Source organism: Coffea arabica, chromosome 2e (assembly GCF_036785885.1).
Source record: "Coffea arabica cultivar ET-39 chromosome 2e, Coffea Arabica ET-39 HiFi, whole genome shotgun sequence".
Taxonomy (NCBI): domain Eukaryota; kingdom Viridiplantae; phylum Streptophyta; class Magnoliopsida; order Gentianales; family Rubiaceae; genus Coffea; species Coffea arabica.
Genome location: NC_092313.1, coordinates 76787394 through 76806229, shown reverse-complemented (window position 1 = coordinate 76806229; position 18836 = coordinate 76787394). Strand labels below are relative to the sequence as shown.

At 37.4% G+C, this 18836-nt stretch overlaps 2 protein-coding genes across 9 annotated transcripts; both read left to right on the top strand.

The window, feature by feature from the left end:
- The first annotated feature begins 6794 nt into the window (after positions 1–6794).
- Positions 6795–9845, top strand: LOC113733371 (protein IQ-DOMAIN 17-like). The gene is made up of 5 exons (XM_027259745.2): positions 6795–7327; positions 7482–7796; positions 8343–8591; positions 8683–8826; positions 8962–9845. Exons 1-5 carry the CDS (start codon positions 7190–7192, stop codon positions 9706–9708), a joined length of 1593 nt encoding a protein of 530 aa, XP_027115546.1. The 5' UTR covers positions 6795–7189; the 3' UTR covers positions 9709–9845.
- Positions 9846–12134: 2289 nt separating this feature from the next.
- On the top strand, positions 12135–18633 carry LOC113733369 (heterogeneous nuclear ribonucleoprotein Q-like). Of its 8 annotated transcripts, none has more exons than XM_072081318.1 (9): positions 12135–12426; positions 13911–14308; positions 14401–14517; positions 14660–14800; positions 14916–15095; positions 16584–16788; positions 17628–17809; positions 17917–18002; positions 18072–18633. In XM_072081318.1, the coding sequence occupies exons 2-9, from the start codon at positions 13913–13915 to the stop codon at positions 18202–18204; spliced, it is 1440 nt and encodes a 479-aa protein (XP_071937419.1). In that variant the 5' UTR covers positions 12135–12426; positions 13911–13912; the 3' UTR covers positions 18205–18633. The 8 variants fall into 8 exon arrangements, with proteins under 8 accessions (XP_071937419.1, XP_027115540.2, XP_071937420.1 ...); XM_027259739.2 differs by having other exon boundaries at positions 12138–12426; positions 17914–18002; XM_072081319.1 differs by having other exon boundaries at positions 12139–12426; positions 18075–18633.
- Positions 18634–18836: the final 203 nt, after the last annotated feature.

Genomic DNA, 18836 nt, shown 5'->3' with positions numbered 1-18836 from the left:
GTTTAAAAACTTTGAAAAGTTTTTTGAGATTACTGTAGTTAAAGCTTTTAAAAAACTTATAGCAGATAAACTTGACAAAAAACTCAAGTGCCAAATAGGGAACATGTATTTTCCTTTCTTAGAACAGAGAAACATTACACTAATTACAACTGAAATGACTTAACATAGTTTTTTTTTTTTTTTGCAACGCCTTTCTACCACTGGAGTGAGTACTAGCCAGCATCAATGATAAAAGAAGGCAAAGAATTAAAGAGGGTGGAAGATAGGGGATGAAAAGGTAGTGGAAATCCAAAATTTTTGAGGCTAAATAGGATCTAAGGTCCAAAAATCTTCGACTTGTACAAACTACAACTAGCATCAGTATGTTAATTCTCTTTAAACTTACAAGGATACAGGAAAAGAAATCAATAATGGTTCCATTGGTAAGTTCTATCCTAAACCTAAAATTACCTGTAAGTTTTTGTAAGATAATTTTCAAGAAATCCAAATCCCTTCAACTTCAGAAGGGATGTTTCTTGCATCCCATGCCTCTTGTCTGTCAGTGCCCGACATAGATTTTTTTTTTCTTTCCTCTTTGGCAAAGTATGGAAGATCATCTCAGTTGGGTTTTAACAAGTCAAGGCTCCATTTATATATAGTTAGTACCACTTTTGGGATTCGGGTTATGAGTTTCAGATTGATAAATGTGAAACTCATATTTAACTCACAAAATATTCGAACTGTGAGGCTAATTTGGCTTTAGTCCAAACTCACTTGTTGTTCTTAATTTCCTTAATATAATTACTATAACTATTAAATTCTAAAATTAATTTAACATCCACAGGACTACAACATTAAAACTATATTCAAACCAATAACTGTTCATTAAAAAATATATAAACCAAGAATTTTTCAACAATAATATATCCAATTAGTCCAAAGTACGTGAAAAATAATAGTAATAAAACATGATCAATAGTTAATACATGTTAAAAGGTTCTCAATTTGTTCGTACTAAGATTTGTCCTTCTAAAGCTTTTGACATAATTTTGTATATTATATATATATATATATATATATTAATATATTTTGACCTATATAGGGTTTTAATCTAATAAGACTCAAACTCGACTCACATTTAATTTATGCTTGATATTTAGATCCAATTTCAACTCAATTCAATGAAATATTAGACTCGTCGGACTTTATCAGGTTAAGCAATTAGTCTCGCTCCATTGATATCCTACCATTTGGTCACCTACAAACAAAATTTCATTATGTGTAGAATGCCCAATATAGGCCCAACAAACTAAAATATCAATTTGATTCAACCCAAAATCGAACCCCAAAAGTCATCTTAAAATCGATGATTTTTTTTTTGGGCGATTTTTGGATCTGGATGGTCAGAAAATGGTGAGCATTTCTCCCCAGAGCAGAGGCATTAAATGTAGGGGTGGGCAAAAAATCCGATCCGATCCGAAACTCGACGAACCTGATCCGATCCGATCAGAAAAATAGGATATCCGATCTGATTTTTCTTAGCGGGGCAGATGCGGATCGAGTACCCGTAAAAACGAATACGGATACGGATCAATAAAATAAAAACCCGCGGGTACCCGACCCGCAGGGTATATTATATAAATATTAAAAAAATAAGGGTTCATCATATAAATTTTATAATTTTTAATCCTAAGTATAAGTAAAGTGGTTCACAACCTCATATTCTAATTTCATATGATCCGCCTCTCCTCATCTTGTCTTAAAAAAACGAATATTCTTGGTGAAACCTGAACTAAAATGAACAAAACAAAGAAAAATTAGTGAAACTCTATCATAAAAATTGTTCATCGTTTTCATCGTTTTTCATTTTTATTCTACTTCCATTGATCTTTCTTGCAAATTTTTCATCAATTCAATCAAAAATTTGTGTTTGGAGCTCCAATTTTCTATTAGCTAGACAATTAAAACATTTGTGTCTTTCATTTATTTATTTGTTTTATTGCAATTGTGTCTCTTAAATTTGTCTCCTTTATTTTAGTGCAAGAAATTTATTTGTCTTTTTCATTACCTTTAATGCAATAAGGTCTATTCCAAAGATGTAAGAAAGTTGGTGAAAATTTTTCAAGATTATTTTGATTATACTTCAAAAATTATTAGCTCTGTTCAATTCTTTTCTGGACTTGATTCCATAATCGACTCATTTTGGATGCAGTCTTGTACCATAACATCCTTAAGGAAGTTGGAAAAGTTGCCAAATACTTATTATTCTTGTGTTTGTTATGTTATAAAAGGATGAAATGCGTGAGAATGGTGATGTACTCAAAATTATCATAAAATTTCATTTTATCTATTAGATATTATAATTCTAATATGTACTAAATTTATGAGATCGGTTTGATTATTGGATGAAATGTGTGAGAATGATGACGTATGGATTTTGATTATAATATCTCTACCAATGTTAATTAGAAAGCATTTTTTTATTGAAAAATCTGTTGATATTAAGTGAAAAATAATTTTTATTGGAAATTTTTTTTAGGGGCGGGTCATAGGGTACCCGCCCCTTTTTTTCGGATACCCGAAAATATTAGGAGTGTGTTAGGGTCGCAAAATGGCTGATCCGATATTTTAGGGTCGAGTCAACCAAAACTTATTAGGGGCGGGTACCCGACCCGTGCCCACCCCTAATTAAATGGATAGCCATGCGAAGCCTCAACATGGAAGCTTAGAGAGAAAAAAAAAAAAGTAAATAAATGTAGATATACGTATAATACAATATTGTCCTTTGTTGTGAAAGAAAAAAATGTAAAAAGAAAATTTCATGTGTCACGAGGAAAGTTAACATCATTGATATAGATATACACAATGCACATATTATTAAATAACAAATTTTTCTACTAAATCCAAATTGTACCTTCTCATCTACCAAGAGTAAATAACAGCTTAACCTATGTGCTTTATAGATAAATTGATACCATCAATCCTCATCTCTAATATTAGTAAGGAGAAAATCGATGGAGAGAGTTTTGGTTACAATAATGACAATTCTACCTAGAATTTTAAGTCAAAGTTGGTTACTTGGGATGTATTTCATATTTGTGCTCTTCATAGTAAGCTTCCTTTTCTCCCACTTGTGTTTTTGCGTATAAATATTCTTTCCTTATCCATCACACTAACTCTACTATGTGATTATAGAGACTTTACTTCTGCAGAAATGTTTATTAGGTGGGGGTAGAAAAATTGGGCTTGATAGCTACGAAAGAATAGGAAGGATAGGAGTTTGATTTAAATCCTTTATGACTGATCATCAAGTAATAAATGTTTTTTCTTTTTCACTTTTTTTTTTGAAAAGAAAAGATTCACTTTATATTGACTTGGGAAGTTACAGAATTCTAGCTTTGACAGCCAAATTATGAGCTAAATTTACATATGACCTACTAACTTTGAGAAAAAATAACTCTAGCAAAGGATTGAGAGATACAAAGTATGTCTTGCAAAATTTTTTTAAAAATTTCTACAGTAAAGTTTTAGACAAATTCCCAAAAAACTCACCTTCCCAACAGGGCCTGTAGTCCTAACATAAACTTCTGTGTCAATAGATGGATAGATCCAAAAGACACTTTAGCAGAAGCAGACAATCCGTCTTCACCAGAATATTAGCATTGCTTAGTTAATTCTGTAGCAAAGAACTCAAAGTCATAGACATTCATTTTGAAAATGGATATGAATAACTCAAACATAAAAGGGTATAACCATTCACCTATTTCAGTAGCTTCACTTGAGAAGGATTCTATTAATTCCTAGAGATCTATAGACCTTGAAGATGATTATACATGGTTGCAAAAAATTTAAATAAAAAATAAAATAAAAACTCAAGAGGGCTACTTGCCAGAAACTATATATGTTGGATCCAGAGTCTAGGAAAAGAAAAAATAGATGGTCTTTTGTATGTCAAAAGGGCAAAGTACAAAGACGGTTCCAGCAAGGGATGATTCTACCGAAGCCAAAAGTAGACAGCTAGAGGAAATTCCAGATTAATCGTGCTGATGACAACTCAGAACCTGCAGATAAGAATTCAACGTCAAAACTTTCTTTCATCTTTATTCTTTCAGCTCAAAACTCGTGTGTACACCAAAAATCTTTCATCTTTCATCTACACTAAATCTACTCAGAGATGAAGGTACAAAAATTTAATCAGATTCAAGTCCAAGACGTCAAGTTTTTGTTGGGAACAATAAAGAACACGATCTAGAGTCGAATAACTCCCAAAGTATCACTTTTTTCTCCTCTAGAATTTTGTGTTATAATTTGATTGGGAACAAATGAAAAAGAACCTCTGTCAGAAGCAAGGACATGCGATCCAATTTCAATTTAAAGACCACACACAGCCTTCAGATTGCAATTGATACATTAACTAGCTACTTCTCATCTGAAACTGAAAGATGAAAATTTTAGTAGGAAAATTTTCACATGCTGCATGCAGCATCTTCTCATCTCTGAAAATTTTAATTTTTTCAAAGCAAAGTACCTTTGAATTGATGTCATGTAACAGCTCTAACAATTGCAAGACCACCCCACTGCAAGTAAAGCAAGTGTGCCATGAAGCGTCCGGTCTAAAGAATGAATCGAGAAATGTAACAACATCTTTTCCCTCGATTAATTTCAAAAACCGTCCGTGTCTTTGTTAGAATTGAATGTAAATCTCCACCTAAGACTAACTAATAATAAATGTGGGTCAAGTTCAAAAATTGCCTGCCTCCAATGTACAGCATTTTTTTTTTTAATTAGATGACCAACAAGAAGAAATCATCAGTCAATCATTCTTCCATCGAGCCCAGCTTCAAAATATTATTATTGGTAGACCACAATCATAAAAAAAAGTATTAATTGCTTTGCCCATTCAATTATTACCACGTACATGCAGGACCATTCCACATTAGACTAAAAGTCATTTTTAACAGTAGTAATACTCAGTAAATAAGGAATCTTTTTTTTTTTTTTTTCACGATCTCGAGTTTATGAAATAACAAGAAGAACCTTAACAAGAATTTGAAAAGCCATCAACAGTTGGAATATTATTACGTGGATCATATATATAATTCCCTGAAAAACAAAGGGTACTCGCGATGGAATCATGTGCGACGTCATCTCGCTTGCACATGCTTACAAATCCATTAACCAGTCCAACCTCACTACTTACTGTCTTCCACCAATTCCACAAGCCACCGCCATTCAAAATTAAGAAAACTTACTTTCCGTTTGGATTGCATTTTCCGTCATTTTTCATGGAAAAATTACTGTAGCGATTTGATGTATGTGAGGAAAAAAGGTAATAGGGAAATGTGTTCACGGAAAATGACGAAATTTTTCTACGAAAAACAGCAATCCAAGCAAGGCCTTAAATTCAAGCAATTAAAAGAATTTAAAAGCAATAATAAATAAATAGAGGAATACCGAGGGCAAGTGTCCTAACTACAAATTTGTTTTTCTTTTCTTTGTTCTTTTAGTGCTGAACATATTATTCATAGCTCAAGATTTTTCGAATCCCAGATTTGTGAACTTTGTTCTGGTGCTTGGATTACTCAATCCAACACGTCTGCTAATATAATACTCCCCCCCCCCCCCCCCCCCCCCAACAACAACAACAAAAAAAAAAAAATTTAAAGAAAAAAATCATAGCTCGGGGTGCATAATACTTATCTTAACTGCAGATAAATAGAATAAAAGACAAAATAGATTGACAAACAAGCCTGCGGATCCTTTCCTTCTTTTAACCATTTCTGGCAAGTTCTTTGTGGCAAAATCAAAACATTTTTTAGAGATTTCATATTAGCAACACGATGTATCCACACAGTGCCTGCCTTCTAATGTTTCCGATAATACTACTACCTGCTAATATAGCAACACGAAGCAGAGACGAAACATATCACGCATCAATTTTTTTGATCTTCAAGGAAGCAAATGGATAGGATTGGTTATGCCTAAGAAACTTTAAACCAAATGTAATGAGCTAAGAAAGCTGTATGGTTCGTATCAAATTTCTCAAATTCTTTAGCCAATTACTGTAGATAACAGTCTCAAGTTTGAAGCCTTCCAAGATTACCACAAGTACCTCTCCGAAACTAAGGTGAAATATTTCAGTACAAATTTGAAAGAAAAGATCAAATTTGAAAGAAACAAGACATTATTAAAATTGATTGCTTAGTTAAAAAAAAATCAAAGCAAAATGATGAAACCATGACTGATCAAACTAACTAACGTTCGTTCACTCCCTATCCGAGTTTAAAAGCATGAACATTTCAGGTCATATTCCTTCAGAAATGAATAATTTTTCAGCTATTTTTTCGGTTCAATCAATTTTTGATGGTTCAACCAATCGAACCGACTGATCCGATCCGATTTTCTAAACATTTACTGTAAAAAATAAAATAGAAGCCAACTCCTGGGTGCTGTGGTCTCCAGTCAGCAGTCAAGCCCACATTTTACTCTTCACGTGAAGCCATCGGGGCGTCGTGACTGATGAGGAGTAAAATTTGACGGGAAAGTGAGGAAAGCGTGAGGCAAAGACAAAGGCGTTCACGGAGGCCATTAAAGACAGTTTTGGTTGGTGTGCAGTGTGCAGCAAGTAGCAAGTGCTACTGCATTTCTCAACGTGCATTGGTTTCTCTCCTGTCGATAAAAAAAAAAAAAAAAAAAAAGTTAGGGAACTCACTCACCGCAGCTTTCAATGTGCGTGCACTCTCATTCATAATCATATCACTTACAGGACACAGTACAGAACTAGTCTTCAGTGTTCTTCGTGCATGATGCCCCCCCCCCGCCTTTTCCTAGTTATTAGTGCTAATTATTTTGCTTTCAAAGCTGCTGAACACCGCACCCGGACCCCTCCTCCTCCCCACCTCCTGTCTGCTCTGGTATCTGCCCTCTGACAAGTGACAACCCCCTCCCCGCTGTCCTCATTTTCCCCAAGACTAAAAAGAAAAAAAAAATTCCATCATTCCATTTTTGTTTTCTTTTTATATCAAAACACCTCATCCAAATCCCAGCGCACTCCGTCTCAACGCACACTCTCTCACATTCTGGTTCAATTAATATTTGGTTGCTTATGCGGTCAGTCATGGAGGTGTTAGCTTACTTCCGAGACTATTAGCGTTAGCAAGTGTTCGACTGACTTAAATGCTGCAAGCAAAAGTACATTATTGTATGCTGCATGGGGAAAAAAGTAGGATCCTCTTGGTTGACCGCTGTCAAAAGGGCATTTAGATCTCCCAGTAAAGATAGTGAGAAAAAGAATTGCAGAAGGAAAGATGGTGACAATGAAGATGAACCGGAAGAGGAAGAAGAAAAGGTGCACCGCCCCCCGGGATCCTCAGTGCCATTTTTCCTTTTTTTTTTTTTTTTTGTAGTCCTACTGCTCAATCTAGTACTGTAATTTTCACTAGATACATGTTTTTGGTTGTGGACAATCATTTCTTTTGTTCATTCTGAATTGGCGTATGCAGAGAAGGGGGAAACGAAGATGGCTCTTCCGGAAGCCGACCAACCACGAAGGTTTGACCCAACAAATGCCCGCGCTTAAACCACCAAATGCAGTGGATATCGCCGCAGCATCTGGATCCATGACTGCTCAAGCAGCTGCTGCGGAACAAAGGCATGCCATTGCTGTGGCAGTGGCGACCGCAGCTGCTGCCCAGGCGGCAGCGGCCACAGCCCAGGCAGCAGCAGAAGTTGCCAGGCTTGCCAGGCCACCACCTTCAAATTATGCGAGGGAGCATCATGCTGCTACTCTTATTCAAAGAGCTTTCAGAGGGTACCTGGTGAGTGGGTTTACAGATCTCGTCTCTGCTTGACCTGGGATACTTCTTCGTAGTTTAATTGAATTAGTTGCGGATCTCACCCGAACGTTTTCCTTTCTTTAAATGAGTACTACTGCTACTGCCTACTACACCTTATGTGGGGCCTAAACAAAATGAAAATGGAATCAGCAGCAATTAGTAATTGTGATTTACTCATCAGACCTCTATTATTTGGTTGGTTGATAATGACAATTAATGTATTCAAGTGCTTCTTTTGAGGTTAAACCCTGCTTAATTATTTCCTGGGCTAAAGAAAAAAAGAGAACTGAAATTGGATAGAAGCAACCAGGTCGAGTCCCGGTGTATGTAATTCCCATTTTAAGACTGCTAATTCTCGGAAACTGGTTGAAAATTGAATACTTAGGTCCCGTTTCGACTGATATTAGTTTCTGGAGTTTCCTTAACCAATCATATCTCCTCGTCTCGTCTCGTCTCTTTCAATCATTCTGCGAAGTGAGCATAGCTAAAGGTGAGGGAGAGGGTCACTTTGTGATTTTTTATTTGAAGGCAAGGAGAGCTTTTCGTGCGCTCAAAGGTCTGGTAAGATTGCAAGCATTAGTAAGGGGTCACAATGTCCGGAAGCAAGCCAAGATGACCCTCAGATGCATGCAAGCCCTAGTTCGAGTGCAGGCTCGAGTACTTGACCAACGAATAAGGCAATCTAGTGATGGAAGCAGAAGATCGACTACATTTAGTGACACCAACAGCATCTGGAGCTCGCGCCATCCACAGGACATTTCTGATCGAAAATCTATGGTAAGGGGCTGCTGTTTGAATGCAGTATCACCTGATCAGGCTTTCAGGTTAGTTGCCTAATGTGTTTTGTGACGTTCGTCCATTTGATCAGTCGAGAGATGGCAGTAGCATTCCCGATGATTGGGATGATCGGCCACACACTATAACCATTGAGGAGGTCAAAGCGATGTTGCAAGATAGGAAAGAAGCTGCTTTAAAGCGGGAGAGAACCTTATCTCATGCCTTCTCTCAGCAGGTTCTTCCTCTTCCTCTATAGTATAATAGTAGCATATGTTCTTCTTCCTCCTTTTAATTTGGACAAATTTTGTTTCAATATTAGACTAGTGTTTATTACTAATAGCCTAAATGTATATGTTTTGCGCACCAACAGATGTGGAGAGCAGGAAGGAATTCATCTTTCGGCAGCGAGAATGAGCTTATTAGGGAAAATCACCAACGGCTGGATAGATGGATGGCCGCAAAGCCGTGGGAGAGCAGCAGGGGGAGGGCATCCACCGATCAAAGGGACTCTGTTAGAACTGTTGAAATTGATACTGCTTCCAATTCCCGCAGGCCGAGCCAACATCAAAGGCCTGGCTCACCTCTTCATAGGTCGTCCCAACAAGCTCAATCTCTCCACTCTCCTGTCACACCTTCTCCGTCCAAAACAAGGCCTCTCCAAGTCCGCTCCGCCAGTCCTAGATATGCTGCAGTGGAAGAAAGATGCGGTCATACAGCTCAAACCCCAACACTGAGGTCTAATTACCACCATTACAGCGGTGGTGGCCTGCACCAACAATCCAGAGGCATGACCGGTGCGGTGCCTAATTACATGGCCGCAACAGAATCTGCTAAAGCTAGAATCCGCTCTCAGAGTGCACCGCGACAGAGGCCCGCCACTCCAGAGAGGGAAAGGGCGGGCTCGGTTAAGAAGAGGTTGTCGTTTCCTGTCCCGGACCCATATGGTGCAGGCACGGGCTACGGAGATTATATGAGAAGCCCAAGCTTTAAGAGTGCTTGTGGAGTGCATCTGGGGTTTGAACAGCAGTCTAACTATTCATCTTGCTACACCGAGAGTCTGACAGCAGGGGAGATTTCACCTTCTTCGACCGGCGACTTGAGAAGGTGGTTGAGGTGATTGAGCATTGAAGGGGAAGAAGAGAAAAGCTTCGATCGAGCATTAGATTTGGAGGGCCCTCGTAATCTGTACTACTTGCTTCTTCAACTCCCAATTTGACTGCGTATTTTTTGCTTAGTTCCAGTTATATTTATGTCCCCTCTTTGCTCATCATCACTACTATTTCACAGCATTAGTCGGCGGAAATTATATATATATATATATACATTACTTTCAAGCACTAAACATAAAACGGGTTAGTCGCTATGTTTCTAAATGCGGATCAATGAGTGAATTGGATAAGTTTTCAAGGTTCATCTGATTCGACTGCCGGTCCAATGTTTTTTATTTTGTTACTATTGATTTGGATAATGCTACATACATATATATATATATATATATATATATATATATATATATATATATGTATATATACAGACACGCACACACTATCATAAAAGAGGGAGTTTGCAAGTGATTGTCGACCGACCGATCGAATTCAACAATCAATTTCGTCCCATTAGTTGTGTGGATGTTGTTAAACTAATGAGTGATTGCTTTGTCTGAGAAAGATCTCTGCACATTCAACTAGCATGATTCGGTGCTGCATTGCAAGTATGATTCTTAGTTGAAGCCATTGCTGAATGTAACGAATCAAAATCATACAGTAGAATGCTACAATTTGGCTCTCATTGACCAACTGCTGAAAGAAACAAGCAAGGCAGCCCCACTTGTGTTCAATTGTAATCTAATAGAGCTGCAGATTACCTTGCAAGAAAACTAGATTCTGCAGGCTTTGAAGTGTTCAATTGTAATTGTGCCATAAGAGTTAGCAAAAAATTTAGATGATGCTAGGAAGGGAACTCTTGCTACGTAGAGGGGTTAAATTCTCTTCCGAAAACTCATGCATATATTAACCGAGTTCTTCCTTACTTTTGAATTATATTAAAACTTACCATTTTCCCAAAAAAAAAATAAAAATCTATATTAAAACTTACCATTTTCCCAAAAAAAAAATAAAAATCTGAGCAAACTCATGCGTCGCATGAGTCCCCTATTCAACTAGTATGTCTGTATATATATATATATGTAAAGCGACAATCAATTCAATTACTTTGTATTTATCATTTTTGACCAATTAAACTGGTATTTGACTTAATTTGACTTCTTTTTTTTTTGAGTTAAATACAGAACTGGATAGATATTAGGGTCGATTTTCAATTTCGGATCTGTTCATCCAGTTTGATTTTCAAAACACTAGTTGCTTGACCAAAGCAGACATCATGCCACAAGAACAAAGTTGGTAAAGGGTAGAAATAGTTTACGCTTGGAACGATGCACACCTTGCTATTCACATTATACATCTTTCAATGTTTAAAGTTGGAATAAAATCTTGAGTAAATCTTATATACACTGACACAGTGTACACACTGTCACTGCTGGATTCATGACATGTGTACAAAAGTTGAATTTCAAATTCAATTTTTACATAATGAATCCTAAAATCTTACCTTCAAAACTTTGGGCTTCCAGAACAATAATGAAAAGAATCTAACAGAAATCTCGCGGAATTTGGGTTGAGGACATTATCACTTAACTTTGGTTTGATAATCCAATTCAATATTTAAACATAATGGATTCAGATTGTAACGTATTCAGACGTGTTTGATAACAAAAAATTGAACAACAAGTGATAATGAATTTTTTTTATGCAAAACTTACTTTCAAAGCTAAAAAATGCATCCTGGTTGTTGGAGGTGAAGTTAAATCAAATAGGTATGCAGTATGCAGGAGTGGTGGAATTCTGTGGATTGGACGTGGGAATCTCCCCCCGGCCCTTTTCAGCCTTCTCTGGCCCAGTTTTGGTGGATATTTGGAGCGTGATCTCGGAATATCACTTGTCCCGATAGGATTCGTGCTGACTTACCAATTGGATTAGGAAGCTGATTGATGGGTAGGAAAACAGGATGTTTCGGTTGAGGAATATTTGGGCCAGACGAGGTTCGCTATGTGGTGGACAGGCAAAAGACATGTGTGCTTTGGTCAGTGGAGTATAAAATTTTCAGTGACAATTTAAAATGTTACTTTGGTTCCAGAATGTATTATCAGAAAGTTAGGAGGAAGATGATTGACATATATATGTCTGTTGAACAGAGAAAAGATAGAAGGATTAAGGTTTATTTTTTTTTGTTGGTATTTAATTTGCACAAAAAGCGTAAAAATATCTATCTGTAATTATTCTGTACACCAAAGGATTTATTAAGTTGTAGTACATTAGTTCTGGTTGAAATTCAGTCAGTCGGTCCAAGCCGATTATCCGTCGTACACTAGGCTGCTGCTGAATTTTGTGTACAATAAGAAAAAGAAGAGATTAAAATGGCTGGTGAGTAAAACCGTGTCCGACTCGGAAGGAAAGAGTTACTACTAGTTAAAAGTGTTCAAGTGGAGAGAGAGAGAGAATTGAACTATTGAAGGCTCAAACTCACATTTTTGAGAGACTGGGAAAGACTAAACTAGCCTAGCCAGATGCAGATTGCAGAGGCAACAGCCAAATTAGGGCCATTCTAAACTTTTTTAATTTGGTTTAACTGTCGTCGTGGTGTTTCGAGGGAAGGGAGGGAGGGAGAGAGAGAGAGAGAGAGAAGAGAGTGGTTCCTTAAGTAGTCCCGTCTGCGCGGCTTCTTGCGTCTCTTCTCTCTCTCTCTCTCTCTCAATATTACTACTACTTTCTTGTTTCAGGTATTTAGCTCTCCCTTCTTCCCTCAAATCCCTCCACATCCACCATCAACAATACAACTCCCCCCCAGATGCAGAGAAAAATAAATTAGTAGAAAGTCAGCCCCAATTTCATTTTGAAACTCCCCTCCCCCTCCCCCACAACCCCCCCCAAAAAAAAAAAAAAAAAAATCGATACTTTTCCCCTTAACAAAACAAATTCAGGAAGAAAGAGAAATCAAAAGAAGGCAAAGATTTACTGCTATCTCTTCTATCTCTTTTGGGTTTTGCAAAGTCTCGGTCATGTCTTCTTCTATACATATCTTATATGTGTGTATATTGCTCTCTCAAGCTCTGCTACTACTACATGTGGCCCTTTTTCTTTTATCTTTGCTTATCCCAACCTGAACTTCCACCATGAGCCTTTGAATTTTTCTGTTTTTGAGGTATCCCTTTATTTTGCATTTATTTATTTATTTATTTATTTTAGCTTTTTTAATCCTTATTACTCTCTCTGCAGCGGCATTTTAATATGTTCATATTCGTACCACTCTGCTCAATTCTGTGTTTTACTTCCATTCATTTGCTTGAATTCTTGCATTTGTCTTTACATCTACTCTTCTGCATCACATGTGCGGTTCCGTTGTGGTTTTGATCCTTGGGGTTATTTATTTTGCATCCAATTCCACACCTGCCTTCCTTGACAACATTTCAACTCGTTTTACATACTTATCTGTTTCCCCTTAACTGCTTATCATTCCGGGAATGTTAATGTCCATGTCCTACCCAAATCTAGGGGTTCGTTATTGTTTGCTTCTCCTCTTTTCGCTCTTCCTGTATTTGCCAATTTTCTGTCATTCTATCCTGTTTGCGATGTCCTTGCACTGTCATACTTTTGCCTATCTCGGTGAAACTTTACTTGAAATTTCATGCCACTGTTCCTAGCAGCGGTCGGCTTCCATTCCGACTAGTATTTTTTTTTTTTTTTTTTGTCAAAAAGATAACAGATCATATAACTTAGATTTGTTGCAAAGCTCTTAGAGCAACTGACCTTCTAAATCTGCTCGAGCATTCCTTTTGCGACTAGTATTAATGTTGTCTATTTCTCTTTTCAAAACGAAAAGATGGGGAATTCGAACTTAAAGAGTTTGGGATTGTCTCTGCTGGATTTTAGTTTACTGCCTTTTGTTAATTACCCCTTTCTTTCCTTTGTCCAGTTATTCTACTTTTGCTTGGATTTTAATCAACTACATCCTATTTGTCATCTTTTACTAAAACTTTGCGTTTTGCTTGACCAGGTAACTCTAATTGCGTTATCCCTGACAGAATTAGCTTTTAATGATCTCTGTGTCTAATTGTGTGTGAAACTTTCCATGCTGTCATATAGACGTTATCTACTCTGATAGATCATAGTACCACTTTACCTGATTCTCGCTGGCAAGATTTTTTGCTGGCAGCGATTTTGGTGGACACGAGTGTTGAATGACAAGATCTGTAACATATTGTAGCCATGGCTGAGAATGCTGAAATTGATGATCGAGTGGATTTTGATGATGACAACTATATTGAAGAAGAAGATGATGTTGAGGAACAGATGGAAGATGAAGGTGCAGGAGAGGGGGCTGAAGAAATTGGCGAAGACCAAGATGAACAACATGAGGACTTGCAACCTGGGGATTCTGGGAAAGAGCAGCTATTCGAAGGCGTCAGGAACGACCTTGGTGCTGAACTTGCAGAAAACGTGGGAAACCCGAATTCCTCCAATGATGTGGTAGAGAATGATGAACATGCTGAACTTCTTAGTCTTCCTCCTCATGGTTCTGAAGTATTTATTGGTGGACTTCCCAGAGATGTTTCCGAAATTGACCTCAAGAATCTTTGTGAATCCATTGGTGAAATTTTTGAGGTCAGTTCCAAGGCTGTGAAGAAATTCTATAGCTATATATGGTTGTGGTCCAAATGTTATTGTCTAATTTTGATCGTTTTGGTCCTTTGCAGATAAGAGTAATGAAAAATAGGGATACTGGTGAAAGCAAGGGTTTTGCTTTTGTGGCATTCAAAACAAAAGATGTTGCTCAAAAGGCCATTGAAGTACTACATAACAAAGAGTTCAAGGTAACTTTTGCAGAATCTATCTAGCTTTTTTATTTTCTTGGCAGTATTTCTCGTCGAATTTTATGTGTTTTGAGTATACCTATCTAGTTTATTTTGAAATATTCTTCTAATTTGTACCTTCTTCTGTGTTCCACGAGTATAGGGAAGAACCTTAAGGTGTTCACTGTCAGAAACAAAATACCGATTGTTCATTGGCAACATCCCTAAGGTTTTGACTGATAATGACTTCAGAAAAGTCATTGATGACACTGGTCCTGGAGCCGAAACGATTGAGCTTATAAAGGTTTTTCTCTTCTCCCCTTAAATATCCAGAGTTGAATACTGTTATAGGTTTAAGTCTTTCACTATTCAGCATTCAACTTGAAGCTGGTCTCACTGGTGATAATCTCAAAATACAGGATCCACATAATCCAAATCGTAATCGTGGGTTTGCTTTTGTTGAATATTACAATAATGCCTGTGCTGATTATTCAAGGCAAAAAATGTCTAAGACTAGTTTTAAGCTAGAGGGCAATACCCCAACTGTCACCTGGGCTGATCCAAAGATCACACCTGATCATTCAGCTGCTGCTGCTCAGGTATTGTCCCAAATTCATGCAAATGGTTGATTTTTAAGATGTGAAAGTTTTTTCCCTCCTTTTATTGAATTTTATTTGCAGTCTGATCTATTACCAGTATGTCCACATATTGAAGATGTTAACTTGAAGCTTATAGAAGGTTTAGAGCAGCCTTTGGCGTGTAGATGATGAACTTCCATAAGATTTCATTCACTCAACATGCTCTAGAAGTAGATATTTTGGATGAACTCACAATTTGATATGATATTAGCCCTGTATTAAAAGTACGCAGAGTTCTTGATATCATGTCTCACCGATATATTTTATAATTCTAATACATGCGTCTCCCACGTCAGATGCAGTATCTATGTTGTCTTGAAGCCAATATTTAGGGCATTCACCATTTTAGCAACTTAATTCTTAGATTCAGTGTTAATTCAATACCTTTTCATAAGCAGCTGATGGGTATTGCTAAAGAATTTGTATTGCACATATAGTGGCTTAGGACTATTGTTGTTTGGACAGGCATTAATTGACTTGAACATTAACAATTACATGGGCAAGGTGTGTCCCTTTCAACTATTGGTTGACAACCACCATTGTTTCTTTGCATCCTTAGTTGGATCTGACTGCTTTTAGAAAGTCATAATGAAGTTCTTTGAGTAACTGTCATAAAGAAAGGGCAGCAAAGTTGGTTTATAAATTGGTGCTGCCACCTTGTTATTTTCGGAGGGGGTTCAGAAGATAAATAACCAGAAAATCCTACATATGAACTGATGTAAAACTCTTCATCAATAACATCTTGTGGAACTTTAGCATGCAAAGGCGGAATATCATGATGGGGTGGAAAGATGATTCAAGAATTTAGAAGTTCAGTAGTGGTATATCTTATCTATGGTTTGATTCAGAGAATTCAATTGCTGGACTTCAGTATGAACTGTCACTTAGACTAAAAAAAAAAAAAAGTTGACATGGAGTTGATGAGCAACAACACATGTTTTTCATAGTTTGTTTATTCTGGTGTAAAAGGAGCAGTTTGCAGTGATGTAGACTAAGCAGTCATCTTAGTATCAAAACTTAATTTTTCTTTACTTTAAGCATCATCCCCTGATGCAGTTACATACTCAGGACATCTTTCAATTCTGTTTTAAAAATGGGGAAAAATTTTTAGCACTGTGTTGGACAATTCATGTGATGGAATTGCTTGCAATGTCTTCATCAGTGTTGCCGGAATGACTTGCTGCGCTTAACTCAACCTCCCATTAATGTATTCTTGTTTTTTTAATTCTTCAAAAGTTTTGCTTTTTGGGATAACTTGACTGCTAGTATCCTCTAGCTAAAGGTTATTATACATGTTATATCTGTCAATGTTAAAGATAAATTTTCTATCTCATCGAAAATAAGTGAATGAAGAATTTTACAATGATAGTTGAATCATATCATTCCTTTTCACTTTTGAAGCTTTTGTGATACTGGATTTCTGGCTTAACTCACATAAGAGTATTACAGGTCAAGGCTCTTTATGTGAAGAACATACCTGAGAACACCTCTATTGAACAGTTGAAGGAACTATTCCAGCAGCATGGGGAAGTCACTAAAGTCATTATGCCGCCTGCCAAAAGTGGAGGCAAACGGGATTTTGGCTTTGTCCATTATGCAGAGAGGTCAAGTGCTTTGAAGGCAATCAAAGAAACAGAAAAATATGATATTAATGGTACTTTCTGGGTCTACTTTGAGTCAGATAAATTATAATTTCAAAAAGTTACAAGCATATAATAAGCAATTTTGGGGGTAATATTGAAGGTTTGTACATGTATAGAGATGACCAATGAACCTTTTTAGGTGAAAGGGTTAATGGTGGATCTACTTGGCTCTAGGTTGACAGGCTCTAGGTTGACAGTTTTGATGGATTTATGAAATGCCAATTAGATTGATTTGCTTGAACAAAACCATAGTACGCTTAAAAGTCAATTTTGTGCTTCTCACTTGTCTCGGATTAGCATATGCCATACGTTGCTCAGCCTTCTTATTTCCTTGTCATTCACTAAGTCTTCTGTCTGCACCTATTCAAAGTCCAAACATCACTTTGTTACATTTCTAACCACTGTAAACGAGGCTGTTGAATATGTGTATCTGAATTAGGTATCTGAATATGTGTATCTCATGTCCGGCTTAGTATGGTCCTTTTCAACCTCTTTTCTTCTTTTAGCTTCAGTTAAAATGCTAGTTATATTTAGAAACAGTAGGTGATAGATCTCCTCTGATCTCGATTTTCTATTCAAGGCAAACTAATACACCGACACCAACTTTGGCAGAACTGTTGACTGCTAATTCTTGTTTCATTTAGTGTATGTCGGTGTGCATGTTTCTGCGCATGGAGTTTGAGTCAGGATGATGTCATTTTTTCCTCTTTGTTGACATGCTGCTGAAGAAATAAGATGAACCTGAAATATGCAAGTATCAAATGCTATTCAGTCTGGTCTCGTGCCCTTGAGAGTTGGTCTCGTTTCTTTCCTCAGTTTGGCTAATTATAGTAAGTTTTGTGGGAATCAGGCCAAGTATTGGAAGTGGTCCTTGCAAAGCCTCAGAGCGAAAAGAAGTTTGATGTGGCTCATCATTCTCCCAGTTCTGCACCTCTTCCTAATTTTATCCCTCCTTCTGGGTATGGTGGTTTTCCCATGAATCCATTTGGCCAAGTAGCTCCTGGATATGGTGCAGTGGCTGGATTTCAGCAGGTACTTCTAATCCAGACTTTAGCAGCCTATGAACTGAATAATGTGTGCTTTGCTAGAAAGTTGCTTATTTCATGGGTTTTTTTTTTTTTTTTTTCACTTTTCAGCAGCCTATGATTTATGGAAGGGGTCCAATGCCGGCAGGGATGCAGATGGTGCCAATGGTTCTCCCAGATGGGCAAATTGGCTATGTTCTGTAAGTTGCCCTTCCCTTCCACTGTGGTTTTGGCTTTGGAGGTGAGATTCTGACTGGTTTTGGTTTTAGCAGTCAGCAGCCCGGCATACAGATGCCGCCAGTCCGACCTCGTAGGAATGATAGGGGCAATGGCGCTGGCCGAGGAGGAACAAGTGCCAGCAGTGATGACACTGGGCGCAACAGGCGGTATCGGCCATACTAGGAGACCATTGATGTGATGTACTGGACTCAGATTGTTAGTTATGCCTAGCTACACCTAAAATTTAGTCTGCTCGTCTTACTGGCTATCCGGAGCATATAAGAGAGGGAATCAGATTAGAAGAAATGGCCAGCAACGTGGTTAGCAGGGGGGGCTGTAATTCATCCCGGGCTGTTGATGGCGTTAGGACCTACCCTTGATTTTTCACATTGCTTGTTTTTTTTTTTTTGTTATTTTTTTCCCCTATCATGTGATCCAAAGAAAGGAAAAAAAAGGGAACACTAAAAACGAAGGTCATGGTGTGGCGAGAGTGTAGGCTTCGTACAAGCAACCTCCCAAGCTTCTCGAGTGTCGAAAACAATTTCTTCTTTTGAAGAAACAATGTGGATGCGAATGCCTTTTAAAACATTAATCTTCCATTTCTTGCTTTTATCTGATCGTTTAAAGATGTTGGATCTATAGAACAACCCCAAAAGAAAGTGTTGTACGAATGTCGTTCTCGTTTGAGAATTCATATATTTCTTCTTCCCGTGAACGGAGCTTTGATATTGAAGAGATGCGGAACCGGGAAAGAACGCCATACATTTTACGTGGAAGAATAAAAGGAGTTTGTACAATACACAAAGGAATTGAGC